The 22,123-nt window shown below is 46.8% G+C and overlaps 1 protein-coding gene across 5 annotated transcripts in view; it reads left to right on the top strand.

The window, feature by feature from the left end:
- Positions 1–22,123, top strand: part of DIXDC1 (DIX domain containing 1) — a 493,171-nt gene that overhangs the window by 304,732 nt on the left and 166,316 nt on the right. For all 5 annotated transcript variants that reach the window (XM_086957178.1, XM_086957181.1, XM_086957179.1 and 2 more), the window contains 2 exons: positions 58–307; positions 1,229–1,339. In XM_086957178.1, coding sequence (XP_086813304.1) covers positions 58–307; positions 1,229–1,339 — 361 coding nt within the window. The remainder of the gene's footprint in view (positions 1–57; positions 308–1,228; positions 1,340–22,123) is intronic.

Raw genomic sequence — 22,123 nt, forward strand, 5'->3', positions numbered from 1 at the left:
TTGCTTGATGCCATGTGTGTTATTTTGACAAACTATGCCCTTCTATTTTTTTTTTAGATATAGTGGATGGAAACCTTAAGTCTCTTTTGAGGCTGATCCTAGCCCTTGCCGCACACTTTAAGCCGGGTTCTGGTCGTACAGGAAGCCAAAGCGAAGTTGGGTTGGCGGGGAAGACCCAAAATTACGCCACAGCCAGGCACAGGCGTCACTCAGCCATGGCCATGGCCCAAGAGGCGGTCACTGCCCTGGCTGATGCGCGGCAGGATATGACCATGTCCGGACGAGATGTCTTTAGACACGCACAAAGGTAATCCAATTTATTCTTTTAATAGTTTGGGAAATGTAGAAGTTTGAAATATGTCAAAATGATCTTTGACTCCTACCAATTCACATTTCTGCTCCACTTACACCTAATGCATAAAGGCATCGTTGCTAGTGCTAGTCTCACACCTATAAAAAAGAGTTCATATATGAAAGAAATTTTATTTGGACTGAATTTTTGTTGTACATTGATTCTTCATGTAATATCGTTGTCTGTACTCTTAGTCCTTTCTTAGTGTTCTCTCATTCTCTGTCTACCACAATGCCTATGTATGTTCTTACTTCCACCTGAGAATTCTACTAGTGTCAGTTGATGGTCTGGTCAGCTAGCGAGGTTGTATGCTCAGCTGTGTCCTACAATAAATCTACATGTAATCAACTAGAAGTATCCTGTCATCACTTACCATCCTACTTACAACAATTTTCAGTTCAGTTTTGTGGCCATGTTTTGCCCGAATGCCGAACGAACTATTTTAAAATTCAGTTTTTAGAACATTGCATTACAAGAGTCCAGACAACTTGTCTACTGACACCATGTGGAGGATACCTGCATTCTACCCACTGGCCACGTCACAGGACAACGTTTCGGACTCAATCACCTGCCATACACACATGCGTGGCATTTCTCGTTCAGCTTTATTAAGGGTGGTCAGTACACTTTCTACTGCTCTGTACCTGATCCAATGTGCCATCTGTATAAAATTGGGCAGCCTTTTGCAAGCCATCTCACTGAGATTGGGTGAGATTTTGCTGAAAAAGAACTGCATTATTCAGTAGGCCCAATATCAGCTTTTAGTTATTGTTATATTAATGGTTGTTGGCGTAGTGGACAGTTGTTTTATCTCACTCAATGCTCATCACACAATCCACCACCCATCCTTACCTTTGGTGTGATATGTCTCCACAGAAGCAGCAGTACAGATGATGATATTGAAAACCCGTACTGGAGTGTCAGGGCAATGGTTCAACAGTTTGAGGGGCATCCGGATGGACCACAGTCCCCAACATCCCCGTCAAGGTAACTTCCATCCCATAAGACGCTGATGCACGTTTTATTTGAAGTGACTCAATACGCTTCTGGGAATCATTTTCTGAAATGAAGCCAAATCTAGACAGTGTTTAGGACCACATTTTTAACAAACAACATTGTGAATAATATATGATTCCATTTTTCTTATTCATTATTTTTATATTGATGTTTGTAACACCCATGTTACAAATTTGTAATACAAAATGCATCAATGAAAGTGTTAGAATTTGATTTCTGATTTTAAAAAAAAGAAGTCCAGCTATAAAGGGCAGGACTGAAATTGACCTGTTTATTAGTGACTTTATAGAAGGTAGACAATATGATTGGCATCTTTAGTCTAAAAGCAGGACAAAAGAACAGCTTCTCATTAAATTGATGGTATTGCTTACTCGCACAATAAATACAAATATTTTGGGTATTGTTTAGAAACGAAGTAAATGCCTTGATTACTTACAGATTCATATTACTCTTAATCCTACTCGTCCTAGACCCAGTCATAACCAAATGAGATAGTATCCAATCACAGAGAGGAAACAAAACAGGGAACGCTTGTTAACCCCACCCACCCTTCGGCTAAGGACTATAGTACAAGCACTTCGTGAAATACCAAGCTACACAAAGGCCTGAAACCTGGATGGTGGGTCGGAAGAATGACTGGGTCGAGGACGAGTAGGACTAAGTAAATGTGGATTACCAGTAAGTAATCAGGGCATTACGTCTACGTTCCCTCGTCCTCGACCCAATCACAACCAAATGAGGTATACCAAAGCAGACATTCTAAATTGAAGGCCTGTGAAATACCGCCTCAAACAAAGAAGCACACCGGATATAAGCACACTACAGTGAAGTTTAATGCAACATCCAAAGAACAACTCAAACAGGAGCAGGAGGCTCCACAGCTGCAAAACCCCACTCCCAAAATTCAAACTGTCTGAGCACAATTCAATCGGTAATGTCTGATAAAGGTATTTTCAGAAGCCCAAGTCCCAGCCCAACAGATCTCCTCCAAGGGCACTTCCTTAAAAGTGGCCCACGGGGTGATACTCCTCAAGTAGACCTGGCCTGAACATTGGATGAACATGGCAAGGCAGCACCCTGATATGCCAAAGAGATGGTGTCCTTAATCCAACACCACAAGGTCATCTTAGATGCAGCCTTCCCTTGCCCTGCAAGACCAAAAGTCACAAATAAACTGTCCTAAGAACGGAATGCAGCAGACCTGTCCACATAAACAGATAAGGCACGTTTCACATCCAGGGTGTGCAACAACTGCTACGCAGAAGAAGAAGGAGCAGGTCAGAAAGAAGGTAACATCAGCTCCTGAGATATATGAAATTTAGAGCGAACCTTGGGGAAGAACCCAAGATCCAACCTCAACATCACAGAATCCCCCAGGAACCACAGAAATGGAGGGGAGCACCTCAAAGCTGAAAGCTCCCCTAACCGCCTTGCCGACGTGACAGCCACGAGAAAGCCACTTTAAAAGACAAAAACTTCAAATCCACAGAAGCTAAGGGCTTAACAGGAGAATACTAAAGAGCACAAAGGATCAGAGAAAGATCCCATGCCTGTACAGAAGAGCGGACAGCAGGGCAAGTAAGAGAGAAACTCAGAAACATCCAAGAATCCAAAAACCTGCATCGGAGGAAAAAGAACCAGAATCCCTGAATGCCCTGATAGCAGCCCACTGGCCTTTCAATGTCGACAGGGCAAGGCCCTTATGAAAACCATCCAAAAAGAATTGAAGGATAGACGGAACAGATCAAGAAGTAGTGCTAAGATTAAGATGACAGAGTAGAACCCCTCGGTGAACCATGGCCACTGAAATAATGTGGTCTGTCAAACCTTGCCTCGCTAGAGTCCCCCGGTCAACCTCCAAACTTCTGGGGTGAGAGGGAACAGCAGGCGATGCAGAGATACTGCAGAAGAGACAGTCCCCAAGGCATGATCCTAGGAGGCCCCACAGCCAAATTTGTCAACAGCAGGAACCACGGCCTCCTTGGTCAGTATGGCAACAGAGCCACCACTTAAGCCTTCTCTTTCAGAACCTTCAAAAGAAACACCTGAATGAGTGGAAAGGGAGGGCAGGCAGACAGGAATCTCAGAGGCCACAGGATCGATAATGCATCCACTCCTCAGGCACCTACCTCTGAAATCCTGGAGCAAAAGGTCGGGAGGATAGCATTAGTACTGGAGGGAAACAAATCCACCTCCGGGCATCCAAACCTCTGGCAGATCATGTAGAACACCCTAGGTGGCCGACAAAAATCCTGAGAAGACGGAAACTTGCCGTTCGAGGCACCCACTACAACGTTGTCCATACACCTGACCTGTTGAGCAGAAATGGCCTGAAGATGAAGCTCCGCCCAACTGGCTGCAGCACAAGCCACCCAGTTCAAGGACCGACTGAGTGCTGACCTGACGATTCACATACGCCACAGTCATAGTATTGTCACAGAACATTGCAACCGGACAGGTGGGGCTGGAAATACCAAAGGGCCCTCTCCACCACTAACCATTCCTTCCAGTTGGTGGACTGCATGGCATCTGATTGGGTCCAATGAGGCTGAACGGACCACTGACCAAAAGTCACACCCCAGCAAAGGGCACTGCTATCCGTCGTTAAAACCATCAGAGGAGAAGGATGCATCCACACGCCCTTGGTGAGATTCGAGGAGTCCAGTCACCTTTGCAGGCTGCGCATAATAATCAGAGACAGCTGGATCTCCAAGGGCATATCCTCAATTGGGAAACAAAATAAACGGTGTAGATGCCACACCCGGGGCCGGAGTTCTAACCTGGCCCATGGAATCGTGAAAACAGAGGCCGTCATGTGCCCCTGAACTTCCATCCACTGAAACAGACAAGCTGTGTTCTGCGACAATAGCGAAAGCACCAATTCCTGCAGCTGCTGAATCCTGGACTGAGGCAGGAACACCTTGCCCATAACAGTGCTGAACACCGTTCCAGTGAATGTCTTCCTGGTCGAGCGCAGAAGATCGCATTTAGGAAGATTCAGGAGGAAACCGTGGCTTCTTAGAATATACATGGTGAAGTACAGATGTTGCTGCATCACCAAATCAGATGGAGCCTGAATAAGTCAATTGTCCAGATAAGAATAAAATGAGATCCCTTGAAGATGTAGGTGAGCGACTAGGATAGCCACCACTGTGGTGGAGACCCTGGGCGAGGACCACAGGCTGAATGGTAAGACACAAAACTGCAAATGATGACCCCCTCAGCGAGAACTTCGATGCTATAGAAAATGAGATAGGCATCCTGGAGTGCCAACGTCTACATTACAAAGCCAGCTTGAATCAACGGAATAATGCATTGCAGAGTCTAGATCTTGAAAGGGATCCTCCTCACAAACTTGTTCAGGGACTTGATCACTAGCCAGAAACCCTGTAACTTTCAGGATGAGGAAAACAACTCAATAATAGCCCCAACCACTCTCCGACGCCAGAACCGAAACATTCGCCTTCTACTGTAACAGCAACCGAACCCCATCCAACAATGCCTTCTTCCTGAGAACATTCAATGGAAGCCGCATTGGAACAGTCCCTGATGATGGGGGAAAGGACAGGAACTCAATCTGGTAACCTTGTTCCAGGACACTCAGCACCCACTTGTCCAATGTGTTGTGACACCAAGAAATTATGCAGCATCGCACCAACTGCTGGTGTCTAACCAACCGCCTCCATGGCTGGGGCATAGTCAGGAATGCTGATTAGGGTTCCTCGGTTCTGAAGGAGGTTTTCTCTGAAATCTTCTGTGAAAACCCTTGCCTTGGGAAGGCTGATGAAAGGACTTAGTTGAAGAGAAGAAAGGCTGCTTCTGCTGTTTCCTAAAGGAAAGGGAATGTTCCAGCTTCTTGAAAACCTTATGCAACTTCTCCGCCAGCCCTTTCCCAAAACGTCTTAGACCTGTAAATGGCAATCTCAAACCCATTGACCTCTGTGCAGTATCTGTAGCCCACTCTTTCAGCAGCAAATGAAAGCACCACAGGACAAAGCCGATGCTCTGACTGAACCAAATGCAGTGCCCAAAAGAAATTCAGTCTGGCACTCCATTGATTCAAATAAATGAGGACAACGCACACCTTCCTGTATAGTAGCGAACAGCGTCTTAAAGTCTGACAACAACTGCGCAACATATGCTCCATATATACCAGAACGAATGGCAAGAAGAGACCCCGCATAGGCCTTTTCAAAGAGGAGTCTATCTTCATGTCAGCACCCTCCTTAAGGATATTATCCTCCGTCATTGATGTCTGTCCCACCAGACTGGCCACAATAGAGTCCACAAGGACCGATTCAAGAATCAAATCCTCCATATCCCTCAATGGTTAAAGTTTGGACATGAAGCGAGGCATCAGAATATGCTCCGGCTCCTGCCACTCGTTCAGCAGAACATCCATCATAAAGGGATGAATAGGCAGATTGCTCCCTAAATTGCAGCAACACCATGTCCTTAGAAGTGCTGTTAGTCTCCTCTTCGGGAAATTTGTAACATGTCCGTAGATATACTTCCCTTATATTCCATGGAACTCACAGAGGAATCCTCAGATGAATCCGCACTGGACATGTCAGAATACAGCTCCTGCCCACCACCAGAATGTGAACCAGGTTTCTTTTTTTTGAGGGAAGCCAAGGTCTCCAAAATCAGCAGCGTAAGCGTCATCATCCAGCTTCCTAGTGGGAGGAGCTGAAGCCGAACTCCCCACGGAACAAGATGACAACATGGGTGAACAAGGCCTCATCTTTCCAGCATGTTACCCCATAGTGTAGCCAGTAGAGAGAGACCGAACATCACTACAAAGAACAGCACAATGCAAACCCACTACCTGGCTCACAAATAAATATAGGCATTTGGAAAATGCAGTTGAACCCGCCTCTGACATGACCAATGTGTGATTGACAGGACATTCCCATAAGAATGCTGACAACGCCGCCCTGGCACGAGCGGAAACCCCAGATGGTGCCTGCTCCCTACAGTCACAGACAGCAGCAGCGAAGCTCTGCCGAACCCAGCCACACTGGCACCGCTCGGACATCCGCAGATGCCAGCTTGAAAGCAGGCAAGCTCTTCCCCAGCGGCATCCACACCGAGAGCCAGGCCCCCTCTCCCGGTGAACATGCCTCGGAGTGGGCAGGCAGCCCAAGACAACAGGGCACCCCGTGCCGACTCAGAGAAACGGAGCCCCCCAAATGCATGGAACACACAGCTCCTAGCAGTGACGGGTCGGGTGAAAGCACACGCCGATCGTGCATGCGCCATGCAGGAACGCTGATAAGCCAGGCCAGCCAAGCAGCAGCATGAGGGCACATCGGGAGAACATGCAAGCCAAGCAGGCAGTTCTACCCGTGGTGTAAGAGGAAGAAGCACATACCTGGAGTCGCAGGAGACCACAACCTCATCTCGACTCTTGTCTCTCCCACGCTGGTCACGGTTGCTCTCCAAAGTCCTGCAGAGAGAGAAAAACCTGTAACATCAATTGGAGTTAAAAGGGCGGCAGTTACCTCAGCGTCCCTCGTATCCCGTCGGAGACAGGAAACAGGAAGTGCTAATAGTCCTTAGCATGAGGGCGGATGGGGTTTGCACGCGTTTCCTGCGTTGCTTCCTTTCTGGGATCGGATACTACCTTATTTGGTTGTGACTGGGTCGAGGACCATGGATGTCGAGGTAACATCGATTTTTAATGCATTCCTAAAAAGAAAAATATTAGCGGATACTTACATCTCTGCCTAAAACGATTTGTTTTTGCTGTTCACAATTATTCCTAGAAATGGGCCTGGAAAACTGTACAAGGTGCAGGTTTCATGGGGTACACCTGGCTGGGAATGCCATATGACTTCTCTCAAAGGCTCCAATCCCCTCATGCAGAGTTCTTCAAAGCGGAGAACTCTATATTACCGAACTCCAAACGGGGGAATAGGAGTCTCCTGTGCAAATGCGCGTTTCAAAGGGGTATCAACTGGGCTGTTTGCCGTTAGTCCTTCTCTCTGCAAGCCCCAGACTCCCATACGAAATGTATTTATATATCACACAAACAGGCATAATTTACCTGTGTGATATATGAACGATTAGGCAGGTATGGTCAACAACCAATAGGTGGCGCTTACTTATGAGACAGGGGCCCGCACAACATTAATGAACCAAGCCCCAGAAAAGCGTCTGACCACCTCGATTTTCACTAGATTAAATATTTGACCGCTTTTAAGGTAAAAGACGGGTAAAAGACGGGTAGGAGAGGAGTTTGAAAGCACCCACAAACGTACATGTTTGTAGATATTCAAGAAACTTTCAAAACAAACCAGGCCTTGGAATGCTGCGATTACTTATCGGTAATGGCATTAGTCTGAGTCCTGCTCTTGCCATGCTGAATCACAAAGTGAGGCCTCTGTCTCTCTGATCACAATTTCTTTCCCAAGCATAAAAGTCCAACCCCCTCCATACTTCCTGGTCTGTTCTAAGCCCAAAGACCACACAGTTGGGCTGGCCGACGTGCCGGGTGGGAGGGCCTGATTCAGTATGGCGAGAGAAGGACTCTGAGTAATGCCTTTACCAGAAGGTAATCACAGCATTACCTCCTCATCCTTCCCGCTGTGCTGAATCACATAGTGAGATGTACCAAGGCCACAAAAAGGACCAGACCAACTGCACAGAAAATGCAACACACAGCCAAGTCACTGGCAAAACCAAAAAAAGAGCACATGCCAGCAGCGCGGAACACCACAAACTGCACCAGCTGGACGCCAACCACCCGCCCCCCCCCCCCCCCCCCCCCCCCAAGAGGGAAAGCCACAAGGAAAGCCAAGCGACGCCCAAAAGGCAACCACCAGAGCGCCAGCAAGAAGTAGAAGTGGATTAAAGAGAAGGAGGCCCTGCCAGCACAAAGTCTGGAACCCACCAGAGAACAAACCGAACACAAATACCAGCACACAGTGGACAGAAAAGACGAGCAGACAAAAACAGCCACCCAGTGAGCAGACAGCAACCAAAATCGCAACAGCAGGGCACCAAACCAGGACCCATAAAGGCCAAACATCCAGGAGACCACAATATACCCACAAGGGAACTGGAACCCAGAAAGTCCCCCCCGAAGGACACCGGCACCAGAGGCAGAGAAACAAAAAGCTGAACCCCCAGGAGATGGAGCACACCTTGCCAGGACATGGCAGAAACTCCAGCCCAGGCCGCACCAGGAATAGGGCAGGGGAGAAGGCAGCTTCGGGGACTTAACAGCCAGCCAAAATGGCAGAAGGAACCCACCCCAAAAGAATATTAAGCAGAGAGGCAAACAACCAGGCACGACACAGGCCTCAAGGCAGGACCAGGAACTGGCAAACAGGACACCACAGGGCACAGAAACGTCCAGGCTGAAAAAATGCCAGGACAGGAAAGTCCCAAGGGACCCACAGAACAGGCCAACTCCATCCAGGAACGAGCAGGGAAGGCCCTAACAAGGCAGCTCCGGAACCAGAGAAGACAGGGAGACTGACGGCCGCAGACTACCATTCACTAGTTGAACAACAGGAGCAAAAGATGACAACCCGAGGAAAAAAGGAGGGGGCAGCCAAGAATAAGAGCCAAAAGAAAACACCCCAAGAGAAGGAGAAAACACCACAACCCCAGCTGCCAATGCAGTTGTGAGTCAAAGAAAGCAGGGACCCCAAAGGCCACCAAACAACACTGCAACCACAAAGGCAACCGAAGACGGACAGCAAGAACCTCCCAGCCAGCAGAGCAGAGTAGGAAGGCCAGATAGCCTCAACAAGAACTGGATACATTCCCACCAGGTAGGCACAAAGTTAAATCCACCGCACAGGGACAACCGACACGCTCCACCGGCACAACCAGAGGAGAAAAACTCCACCCCAAGAAGGCAGCCGGCAACACCCCCAAAATAGGCAGACCAGGTACAAAAACCAGAGGCTAGGAAACAGACTGTCAGGCCACCACCCACAGGCGAACCACCAGAACTGAAGGCAAAAAGCCCAGCGCATGCTCGTAGAATGGAAGGTAGCACAGACAAGCATTTGCAATGCAACAGTCTCGGCTTTAGTTAAGCTTAAGCAATTCTGCTCGTAATTAGGTGGCTTTTTAGTTTTGCTTTTATTAGTGTATAAGTCCCATGTACATAACATGGGACTTATACACTAATAATCTATGTATATGTTAGTATGCATTAATATTGGTATTGATATAGATATCCAGATGTTTATATGTATGTATATATACACATACATATATCTACGCATATATATATATATATATATGCATGTTATGTTCATGAAAGTGTGAAAAATACTAATAAAGCTAAAGCTAAATAGCCACCTAATTACAAGCATAATTGCTTTATGTGTAATAAAGATGAGACCTTTGGCATTTTGTGCACTAGTGCCTTTAGGCAAAGAGTAAAGGTTTGGAGTAAGGTTAGGCTGTTTTTGCAAATTGAGTAGTAGAGAGTGAGTAGTACATAGTGAGTAGAGAGTAATAGAGAGTGAGTGCTAGAGAGTTAGTAGTGTGAGTAGTAGAGAGGGAGCAGTAGAGAGTAGCAGTAGGGAGTAGTATTTAGTAGAGAGTGAGGATGTGGACGCGACCCGAGGCTCGAACCTTGGTTTCCAGCACCAAATTCGGTAATCTAGCAGTGAACCCACATCCCTGTGACCTGCCAGTTACTCGCGGACTTTGCAACAGGCGCTCAACCCGCTGTGCCCAATATCTGAGAAGCCATTAACACTGCTATTGTTCACACGTGCATTGCCCTGGTAATGTAGAAGGTGAGCGCCCTCATACTGTTACTGGTGAAAAGCATCCCCTCCCCTCCCACACACATCCCCGACGGGCCGCAGACGCTGAGATCTCAGCGCGAGCACCAGGAAAGCCTCTCACCCCAGCGTGATGTCAGGGGCCTCCATGAAAGATTAGCGTTCACTCCCTGCGTTTTTTTGGGAATATCCCATACTTTGTAGTGCTTTGTTTGGTGCCAAAACACTAGATCACTGGGTGAAAATGAGGGGCTTGCTTTCTGGCGGGGCGGGGCTGCTTTCATCTCACTTTGAAACCCCCCCCTCAGTTGTCAATCATGTGCCCCACCAGCAGGCTCACCACAGCCCCCCTCTGCGCTCAGCCTCGCATCCTCGGACTGCCGGTGGAGCCAGTGCGGGTGCTCGCTCCTCTTCTGGGTAGAGGCCAGGGGCTGGGCGCCCTTGATCCCCGGGGGCAGCAGCAGCATAGCAGGCGATGGCTCGGCGGGGGAGATCGGGGGTGCAGCTGGTCCGCGGGGGTGGCTCAGCACAGTGGTCATAGCCAGGATGGGCTTGAGCGGAGGCTCGGCGGCGGCGAGAGAGGCTCCGGATAGCGTCTCCAGTGGCAGTGGGGTGCCATGGGCAGCTACCTGCAGAGGGAGACGCACAAGCGCAAAAGAGAGAATTGAGCTCACCGGGGCCGAAGGACATTCTGTAGGAGGTGTGGCAGAGCGGGGAGCCTTGGACCAGAGCGGTCCTGCAGAAGTAGCACGGGCTAGATTGGAGCGTCTGCCGCAACTCCGGTAAGCTTAAATAAGCAGATGGAAGCCCTGCGAAAGTCTCTGCGGGGCGAAGGAGCGGCAGGAGAGCCTAGAAGTGAGAAACGTGAGGGACTGCACATAAGAGAGCGGCCTGAGGTGAGCTGGCGTGGGGGCTGAGATGGCTATTGATGAGGAGACCAGCAGGCCAGTGTTTTGCTTTGCAGGACCCCTTCAAGCAGCCCTTTCTAGCGCGTTCTCAGCGAGGTGAGGCCAGTCAGCCAGCTTGCCCCCCCCCCCCCCCCACAGGGAGTGACACTGGACACCCGCGAGAGGGTTTGAGGCGAGGAGAGGGGAAAACAACTCTGTGCGCAGCTCTCCCGGGCATCGAAGAGCAAAGTTCAGACCAGGCCCCCCTCCCGCCCCGGGCCCAGAGAGAGGGGGTTGGGGTGAGAGCAGGAAGGGGCCAGTCAGAGGGCGGGAGAAAATGGATACAAGAGAAGGTTGGTGCCGCGCTGACATAGACTTTTCTCTTCCCCCGACTTCCTTCTGCTGTAAAAGGTTTCTAATCTTTATGGGGCCGGCTCCATAAAGATAACAAATCTTTTTCAGCAGAAGGCAGTCAAGGAAACCAGTCTGAAAGGGATGGGGCAAAAAGAGGAAGAAGTAAGTCACTGGCATGAATGGTGACGCCAGCCAATGGAAAAGAGGGGCGGGCTTAACCTCGCTAGTGAAACTCACTCTGTCATTAAGTCTCGCCAGCAAGACTGCGCATGTGCGCAGTCTTACGCTAGCCGAGACCTAAAAAGGAACAGGAAGTATGGAGGGGGAGGGACTTTTATGCTTTGGAAAGGTTTGTGATTGGAGGCACAGGGCCCTCACTATGTGATTCAGTATGGCGAGCGGGATGAAGAGATAAAGCCCACTTCCCACCCAGTGGTTTAGCAAGGCCTTAGGCCGCCCATGGCGGCCACTGCGTCTGCCGCCTGCGGCGGCATAATCGAAAAGCGGGGGCTACTGGCACTTCATACGGTCGCAGGTAAGCGGGTGGTTGTTGCCGATTCTTAGGGCCGCAGGTAAGCGCGGGAGGAGGGGAGCCGGCCACCGTCCTCCAAACTCGTGCCGCCTGGGCGGTCATCCCCTACTGCCCCCCCAGCCACGCCACAGTTCCCACCCCTTTAGTGGGATTTACTACTGCAGATTTCTCTTTATAGTAATAGCTTAGTGTACGCCAGCTGTCCCTTTGTGAATTCCTGGCAGACATAAAAAAAAGGTATATTCGGTTTTCAGCCTATTTTTACAACCGATTTACCAGTGTGAATAGCGACCAATGTGCTCTGATGCTGAGGTTTGTTACTTCTACTATAGGCCCACATGAGGAGAGTAGATTCAGAGTTCCCTGTCACACTTCAGGATTGCTTTCTGGGGTTACCATCTTTGCGATATTTCTGTTCTGTTTTTCAGGATGGTTCCTTTTTTGTTTTTTGTTTCAGGATGATGTTTATCTTTGGCAATCCGTCTCTGTCTAAATCTGCCTTTTGATCCCCACCCTGGATCAATAAGCTCTCCTTGTGCCTTTGAATAACCAAGCTGGCGTCTCAGATGGGAATTTGCCCAGACAGCCAAATTGATGGTTTTTTTTCAACAATGTAAAAAGGAAAATAATTGATCTACGAATAGTGTTTTTGAAAACTGTTCTATTGTTGTTGTTGACAAATGTGCATTAGTTTTCACAGCATTGTCATATTGAGTATTGCATGAGGCTGGAGGCCAAGGTTTAAAGTTGCAACCAAATATTTTTTAAATATAGCATACATTTTACTTGCTTGATAGCCTTCTGTCTGCCTCAGGTAGGATCTTCTGGCCCATAGGTTACTCACAAACATTTTCCCAGGGTTCAAAATGTTTTGTCTGTGATGTGACCGGGGGCCACACTGATGCCAGGAGGGTGGCGGTCAGGAGGAGGGGTTTCTGGGGCTCGGTTCCAGTAAGGTAGGTGTACTGGAAGTGAAACATATACATCAGCTGAATTGCACAATGTGAAATCAGAAAACTTAGAGTTAATCCCAGCTTCTCCACTTTATCAGATTGTGTGATCCTAGGCAATTGTTTCATTTCACTTTCCCTCCTTTTTCTTCATGATCACATATAAAAGGATGTCGAAATGTATGACTTCAGGATGTGAAATGTGCAATATGTTCTCCTATGTTTGATTTAATTAACTATAATTATGTTGGTGTATAATAGGAACCTAACCCAAAGAGAACACTTAATAACTGACTTGCATCTTAGTTCACTTTTGACACTGTTGTCAGGGTGGGGGAAGAATGAATGTAAATTTTTTTTTTAAACCATCGTTTTAAAAACAAATACTTCTCAATGGACTGATATAATGTGATGTTATTATGAAGCACACTTTTTGAATTTTGAAGAGATTCTATCATATTTTAACACCTGTACTTCAAGATGTCTTTAGTAATAACGGTGTTTCTAAAGTTAAACAGTGCAAGATAACCTAGTTACTTCCTTTCTTTAACTTTATGTAACCGTTACATAACGGCTTGCCTGTTTATTTAACTTCTTTTTCAATGTTAGTGCTGAGTCAAGAAGACAGCAGCCCAGTACTGCTTTTGACCAGTGAGCCGCATGTAAAAAGGTCAGGAGGGCCACATGCGGCCCCCGGGCTGTGCTTTAAGTACCACTCTGGCCTGTCCGGATTTTTTGGGAAGGGGTAACAGCTAACATAGACTGTTCTTCGACTTTTACTCAGGTGGACGAAGGAGGGAATTCTACCCTCCCAAGTTCTGCCAACTTTTTTGGTGATGTAATCCAAAAATTCATTGAGATAAATAGTCTTTCCTTATAATTTATATTTTATTCAAAGCTGCCAGCCTATCTCCATCCTTTTGCAACACTAACTTGTTTTTCCACTGTGATGTGCACAAGCTTTTTTAGTCCTCATCTGTCTTCAATTCAGCATGATTAACTTGATTACATTTACTTGTCATTAAAGTCACTATAAATATCTGTAATATCGCATCCTACTTTTGATTCAGGCAGTCCTAGCATCTTTGTGTTTGTTGCTCTCAGAGCATTTTGAAGTACTTCATGTTGTATTGTGTTTTAAAATTTCATGGGCTGTTCTTTGCTAACATTCAGTGCATTGATGTTTGTGCCCATTAGACCCTCTGGGCCTTATTTATGAAGGTCTTGCGCCGCCGGTGCGTCACTTTTAAATTGAGAAAAAGTGACGTACCAGTGGCGCAAGGCCTTCATAAATGAGGCCCTCTGTACTTACTTCCAGAAAGGGTCATATTTAAAGAAAAAGTATCTCTTTATGTTAATTTCACAAATAGCGCTATTAGATAGTCTTAGGTTACCAAAACATTAGCATAAGGGGTTACATCTTTGCAAGATATGTGCATGTAGAGAAATGGTGCAAAGCTGCGTATTTCAGGATCATGAAGAGCTTCTAATCTGCAGCCCCCTCACCACATCTTGAATAGAGCCAGAACTTCAATTGCACCCGAACTCTGCCGCACCATCAACTGCTTCATCGAGTCTGCAACTTTACGGGAAGACTAGAAGCATGCAAAGATGAACTCCCTGCTGAAGAAGCCTTCTGCGGACCCGATGGACCTCAAGAACTACAGACCCATCTCTCTTCTCTTCTCCCCTTCCCAGTCAAAGCCCTCGAGAAGGCTATCAACGGTCAACTTTCCGATTTCATAGACATGAACAACATCCTGGACCTCTCCCAACCGGGCTTCAGAAGCAACCACACCACAGAGACCGCTCTCCTCACCGCTACAGACGACATCCGCAACATCCTCGACTGAGGTGAGACTGCAGCCCTCATCCTCCTAGACCTCTCAGACACCTTCGACATCATCTCCCACCACACCCTCTCCGCAAGACTCCACGATGCCAGCATCCGCGAGAAAGCCCTAGAATGGATCTGCTCCCTCCTCACTGGTCGAAGGCAGAGAGTCAGACTTCCACCATTCAAATCAGAACCCACTGAGATCAGCTGCGGAGTGCCTCAGGCATTCTCCCTGAGCCCCACACTCTTTAACATCTACATGGGCCCACATGCAGCCATAGTCAGAATCCACAGACTCAACATAGACTCCACCTTCCACAACGGAATGAAGTCAGTCGCCACCAAAATGAAGGTCAGCTGCCTCAAACTTAACTCAGACAAGACCGAAGTCCTCATCTGGGCTTCTCCCAATACACCTGGGACGTCTCTTGGTGGCCAGCAGTGCTTGCAATCCCCCCATACCTGCGGGCATGCATGAAACCATGGCCTCATCCTAGACTCCTCACTCTCAATGAACCAACAAATCAATGCTGTCTCGTCCTCCTGCTTCCACACACTCCACCTTCTTCATAAGATCTTCAAGTGGATCCCCACCAAGTCCAGGAAAATGGTTACCCATATGCTCGTTAGCAGCAGATTTGACTATGGCAAAGCACTCTATGCCTGCAATACCCAGATACTCCCCCAAAATCTGCAGACCGTTGAAAACGCCTCTGGCAGACTTATCCTGAACATCCCAAGCTGCAACAATATCACCAGCCATCTGAGGGACTTTCACTGGATACCTGTCAACAAGAAAATCACCTTCAAGCTTCTCATGCACACCTACAAAGCCACCCGCAACACTAGACCTGCATACCTCAACCACCGCCTCTCCTACACTCCCACCAGACAGCTCCGCTCCACCTAACAGGCTCTGGCCACTGCCCACGGACCCATAAGACCACAGCTGGAGGAAGATCCTTCTCCTATCTCGCTGCAAAGACCTGGAGCTCCCTGCCTCTGCACCTCAGGCAATCACCATTGCTGCCACAATCCAAGAAGGGCCTCAAGACCTGGATCTTCAACTGATCTTCAGACCCAGCCCCCCACTCTGCACCTTGAGACCCTTACTAGTGAGCAGTCACGCTTTATAAGATTCTGATTGGTTGATTGAAAAATATGTGAAGGTCTCACATTTTAACATGATTTGTATTTTCACATCAGATCTAGACTTTGGCAATGCATCCATCTTGCATACTACCCATTTCAACAATTTATCCACAACAGTAATTTGACATTTTTTGTATTGCACATTTTGAGTGACCAATGAGTAAAAAATACACATGGTATGCACTTGCAGACTAAGAGACTTATTTACGCGAGCCCTGCATCACTTTTGCAGCACGTAAAGTGGTACATGCATGATGCCTGGCTCTCTTAAAAAATTTTGAAGCCATGCACAGCCACCCTGCATAGCTTTGGGTGGCCTCATAAATCATGAGTAATTCGACGCAGCGAAAAATTGCTGCATCACCTTACTCTGCGCCAGGGAGGCGTTCCATGGGCTTTGCATTGGGATTTCCCATGCAACACCCACTGGAATTTGACGTTGCTCCAAATTTATAAAATTATGTAAACATGGTGAGGCGTACAAGGAGAGATATCTTGATTTCTCCTCATTGTTTCCTCTTTCCATGCGTACTACATTCTGCAGCACACATAGAAAAAAGAAAACGCCTCTGTGGATTGTTTTTGTGCAGGAGGGTGCCCCCTCTTACACAAAAACAATCCTGCCTGCAACTGAGGCACCCTTGCACCATGGTGCAAGGGTGCCTACATTAGTGTTAGGCTGCTAAAATGGCGTCAGCACAGGCAGAAAGGACAAGAATGTACTGTATTACTTCAATATTGTGCATTCCTGCATTTTCACTTTGGCATAGGGCAGTGCTGCAAGGTGCCTTGCTGCTTTGACCACACCAAAATGCCATAAATGAGCCCCTGAGTGCTCAGACGTTACGTGCAGTTTCAGCAAGATCTAAGCCTTGTGAGACAAACTATGCTCAAAACTAGGCAAAGGAAGAAACTGCTTAAACTATGTGAAGGCCAATAATCAGGACCTACATGAAACGTTGTGTGATTTTGCAGGCCTTTACCTCTATACATTTCTTAATGCTTGACCTGCCAGAATTTATCAGGAAAATACGGCAAGGGTATGATAATGATAATTTTCACTCAATACAGAATTCCAATCTCTATATGTAAGAGATTGCGTCATTAGTAAATGACAGAAAGTACCCGCCTCTAGTAATAATCAGGAGTAGCAGGTAGAACTTGCATTTTCTATTATTTCTCAGGGTTTAAGTTTCTGGTTCACTACAGAGCGGACAGAGCCGAGCAGAGAGCAGGTGCTGGCGTGCTAGTAAGCAATGAAGCGAAACAAAAGTGGATGATGGACGCTTGGTTCGCCCTAAGTTGGCAGGGTATGCTCAGACGTGAGTCCCTTGCTCACTTGGCCACTGGATTCAAGATAGCCTGGCTGATGAGGATTATGAATCCGAAACCGGTCCCAGGATGCTTGTTTCCGGTCCAGGGAAGACATGGCTTGGCAGTTCGGGCTGGACTGTTCCCATGAGGCACAGGGTCAGACTGATTTGCATATGGCCATGTCTGAACTGGGGTGGCTGAGTGAGCTAAAGAATGGTGATGGATTGAACCAAGATCAGTTGACTGGGGGTGAGTGTTTGATTTGCTCAAACGCTCCGTCCATCATCCCCTTTTGCATCGCTGTGCTAGTGAGCATTGGCAGCAAGCCATTGGTAACAGGGACACTTGGAGGATGGTAAAGCGGCAGGAAAGTGACAAGAAGCGGTGACCTTAATCTCAATGTGGGTTCCGCGCCTTGGTCCCTTGGTTTCTGCTGCACGACTCGCGGATGCTGTGGCTGAGTGCCTGCCTAGCCTCAGGGGCTAAGGCTATGGCTGGAGCACGGCTTGAGACTGAAGTGCAGCTGAGGTGTGGCTGGGTAAGATCCTAAGGCCCAACGCCGCTTCATTGCCTCACTGCGGTTTCCGCGGCGTACCTCACAACCACGCAACTGCTCTCCTGCCTCAATAGCTGCAGCAACAGGCCAGAAGAAGCAACCGCTCAAAAGTAAATCGATCACAGCTTGTCAAACTCTCCCCGCTTACACAGTATGATTGCTGCTCCTCCACCCAGCTCCTCGGCAATGGCAAACCTCAGGGAACTGTTGGTTAAAGCAGGTTGTAACTGAGAGTTCAACTTAACCAGGGTAGAGCAGAACATTGGGGGCAGTGATCCTGTTCGGAGGTAGGCCTTACGGCTTTGGACCGTCAGCAGTAGCAGGAGCAGGAAGTACGCAAAGGGTGTGGAGAGAGAGCTGCAGTTAGTTCTGCGGCTGTAGGTTGAAGTGACCCGAATTAGTATTGAAGGCAGCTTGCTGCCTCTAGTGTGCTTCCCCCACCCTTTCTTGCCACCCGGCCAAGAACAAACATAGGAATGAACACAGTGAATATGGACATGTTCAAAGCCAAGAAATCCAACAAAATGTGATTTCCCAGATTTTGTAACTGAGGATAATTTTATAACATCTTTGCAAGCATCCTGTTGGTGCAGTATGTGCAGCAAAGTGCCTGAAAAGTGCTAGAGAGGGAACAGGCGACGGCAAGTTGATCTATCTGGCTTGAGATACTTGCTATGAGGTCAGGAAAGACCTGGATCAGCGTGAAAGCCTGCCAGAAGAAAAGAACGCGCGAGGCACCTGTATTTGAGACATTGCGATTTAAGAACGTAAAGCAAAAAATTTCTGCTAAGACACCTGATGAGGACAGATCGCTAGTAACGGGTGAAGTACTGAGGGAGACTGCAAATGGTAAAATGGTTGAAGAATGCTTGCGGTCTACGACCCACACAGAGCAAGGGAAATCTGAGAAAGGCCATAAGAATCCGAAGTTATAAAGGATTTCATATTTTATTTTGTCCCTGAATGAGGAGGAAGAGCGACAACCATCTAACATTCCTGGTCCAGGGTTTGGCTCCCTTAGAAGGTAGTGTACCAGATGCGGGCCAGGAGACATATACTTCTCTACTAGTACCACCCCACCCCTGACTCCTGAGATCATGATTTCAAATTGTAGAAACTCCGCTACAACTCCTATTTTAACTATAATACCAATCTCACCTTCCCCAGATATACCTGGTACAAGTGTACTGCACAGGCCATAGGCCTAGAGTGGTAGCACTGAATGAGCATACCAATAAGATGGATATACAAGTAGATTTGTTAAATACACTTGTAGTCTTCGTGTGAGGCATAGCCTGAAAGTGGAGAATCTAAATGGCCTGATTAAAAGTGTTCAAGCCAGGAAAGACAACGATTTCAAAATGTGATTGCACAAGGCAGTGATCGACAAACTGGTGCAGTTACTTACCTGCACTTTTATAGGAAATTTGTCGGGGAAGTAAAGACTGTTTGAAATGCATCAAAAATCATCAAAAAGCAACCACCTGAGCAAGCAGCAAGTGTCAGTGAGAGACATATGCCTGAGAGGGTGCAGATTATAGCATTGACCATTGACGTCTAAAGCGACCAGAAGCACAGACAAGATCCAGCAGCCCCTGCGTTCACAGAGTCTAACGATCCAGTATCTTGCCACATGATGAAGTGGGAGAGAAAATGTGCAAGGAAAGGCAGAAGCCGGGAACATCCAGTGAGAATCACCACAGGGCAAGCACCTGCTTTGTGCAGCACACATAGAAGTTGCAAATCATCATTTTTTAATGATTGTTTTTTCGCAGGAAGGGACACCTTCCTACACATAACCAAATATTCATGACAATTTGCTGTTTCTATGTGTGCTGCACAATGTAGCACACGTAGAAACAGTTAAAACAGGGAGAAATAAAGCATTTCTCCTCCTTTCGCCATGTTAAGACCAGGTTTTCTCAGGTCTTAATTTGCTGCTCCTATTTATGCCACCCGTGTAAATAGAGGGCAGCATCAAAATCAATGGGAACGCCCACAACAACACACATTGCTCACCCCTTTCATGCTAAGTATAGCGTGAAAGGGTGCCTTATTTACAAGGCGGCGTTAAGTGGCTTAACGCCACCTTGTAAATAAGGCGAAGCCCCTATCACCACAGCAACATCTGAAAAGTGATGTTCCTGTGGCAGTAGGGGCTTGTAAATATGCCACATGGTACGGGCCCAGCCGATATGCCACCTATTAATAACAACAATTATGACTCGGCCAATTTAGAATATCCAACTACGTCATTGGAGAAAGTTATTAAAACCTCATGTACTAACAGTACACCTGGCCCTGATGGAATTCCACCAACCCTTTCGAAGCAAAATGTTACGACGTGGCATTTTTTTTAATCTCAATGTTAAATCGTATATTGCTGACTGAAAGTATTCCTGGAGAGGGTCAGTTATACATTACATTTTCATGGGTGGGGAGCTGCGTCCCTGAGCAATTGTCGGTGGATTTCCTTGCTTGATGTAGACCTTAAATACTTTTCAATGTTACTTCTGCAAGATCTTTTGGAGTGGGAGATGGAGGCAAGGAGGCTGCCAATGAATCAAACTGTTTTTACCAAAAAGCAAGGGACCACCACTAACCTGATGGCATTGGGCCTCATAATGAAGAGGGCGAGCAATACCCGCATGCCGTTATTTGTGTTTTGTTGACTTTAAAGCAGCCTTCGATCTTGTCCCTCGAGATATGCTTTGGGAGAAATTACAACGTTGAAGAATCCTGCTAAAACTCTTGAGGGCGATTCTGCTGCTTTACACAAAAATGTGGGTGAAGATAAAGATGGGGTAAGGGCTTCGTCTGTCTAGAAAAGTTAGTACCTCCCTCGGATTGAAGGAGGGTTGTTTATTAGCACCACTTTTGTTTGACTTGGTCATCTCGGATCTCTCGTCGACCCTTGCTGAAGTGGTGTCGCATGCACCAAATCTTAGGAGCCAAAAGTTGCGCAATACTCTACATGCAGACGATCGGCTCTTGTTAAACAACGTCCGGGTAGGCTTGCAAAGACTGATTAACAGACTTGCCGAGTACTCGGTGAGCAATCGATTGGAAAGCAATCTTAAAAAGACAAAAGTTATACACTGACATTGTCAAATATCTAAACAAGGGAAATGGGTCCAACATTGAGGGAACAGCGACTTATACGTATCTAGGGTTAACATTGAGCTCGAGGTTTTCCTATGCTGCACAAAAAAAGGCATTACTGTAAAAACAAATATGCTAAACTTTGCCTTTTCTAAGTTAAGGAAAAGCTTGTGGGGGCACAACTCAAAAGTATTCATATGAGTGATAGCACCCAAAAGGATTTCCAACCATATCATATGGAAGCAAGATAATGCTGGGGGCTGTTATCTTGGGGAAGCTTATAATACGAACGCAGAAACAAGTGTTTCAGCTACCAAAGTCCGCTTTCCCAGCCCAAGTAAGACTTGAATTTTCCTTGCTAAAAAATCCTTTTCTTACACAAGGGGCTTCTGTTAAATGTTGTCATCGATTACAGAGTGCCCATGAAGATTCATTCACATATCTTGCTTGGGCAGAAATCAACCTGCAAAGGGGTAACAGTCAATTTGCCAAATATCTACAAAGTAGTATAGAAAATCTTGGTATGTCAGGTTTATGGCAACTGAACACGAGTGATTATAATTTCAAGAAAACTTTGTATAAGTGCATCCAGCAGAAAAGACACCTGGAGGACAAAACTGAAATTGGCAAAATGAGCGCATGGGTGGCTGGTGATCAAATTCTACATTATCCGTACTGAACAACCCTACTTTGAGGCAGCATTCTCATTGTCCATTAAGAGGGACATTTTAAAAATGTGATTTGATTTCCTTCCATCTCTTGACTTCATACCCAAACGTCAGAAAAAGTCCCAACTGGAGGTCACATTGTGTCGTCTGTGCCATCAGGCAAAGGAAGTGTTCATGCATATACTTTGTGTATCTCCCAGCTTATTAGTACGAGTTTTCGTGTGAATTCATACAACAAAGGATTATCATGAAATAAATGAGTGATTATCAGCAATATGAACTTTGGAATCTGTTTATTATACTGAAAAGACTGTTTTGAAGAAACATTATAGTTTCAATGAAAATGTGCGCAAGCCTTAGTGACTGGATTTTTCCTCTCACACGAAAACTCATTTAATTAAGGCACTGACAGACACGGTGCGACAGACTTTGCGGCACAACCAGAATTTTGTTTAATTTTGAATACCTTTTGGAATGTATTGAAAAACTAGAGTGCACAGGGATACCAAACCACTTTTTAACCAGCTTAATAGTACATCATAGGACCTTGCTGCGTAAGAGATTATAGCCTTGGGAGTAAGAACTTGTAGGTCAGCGGCCATGGAGACTTTAAATCCACAGAATTGTATGCTTAACATTTAATTGG

This window comes from Lissotriton vulgaris, chromosome 2_1 (assembly GCF_964263255.1).
Source record: "Lissotriton vulgaris chromosome 2_1, aLisVul1.2, whole genome shotgun sequence".
In the NCBI taxonomy this organism is placed as follows: domain Eukaryota; kingdom Metazoa; phylum Chordata; class Amphibia; order Caudata; family Salamandridae; genus Lissotriton; species Lissotriton vulgaris.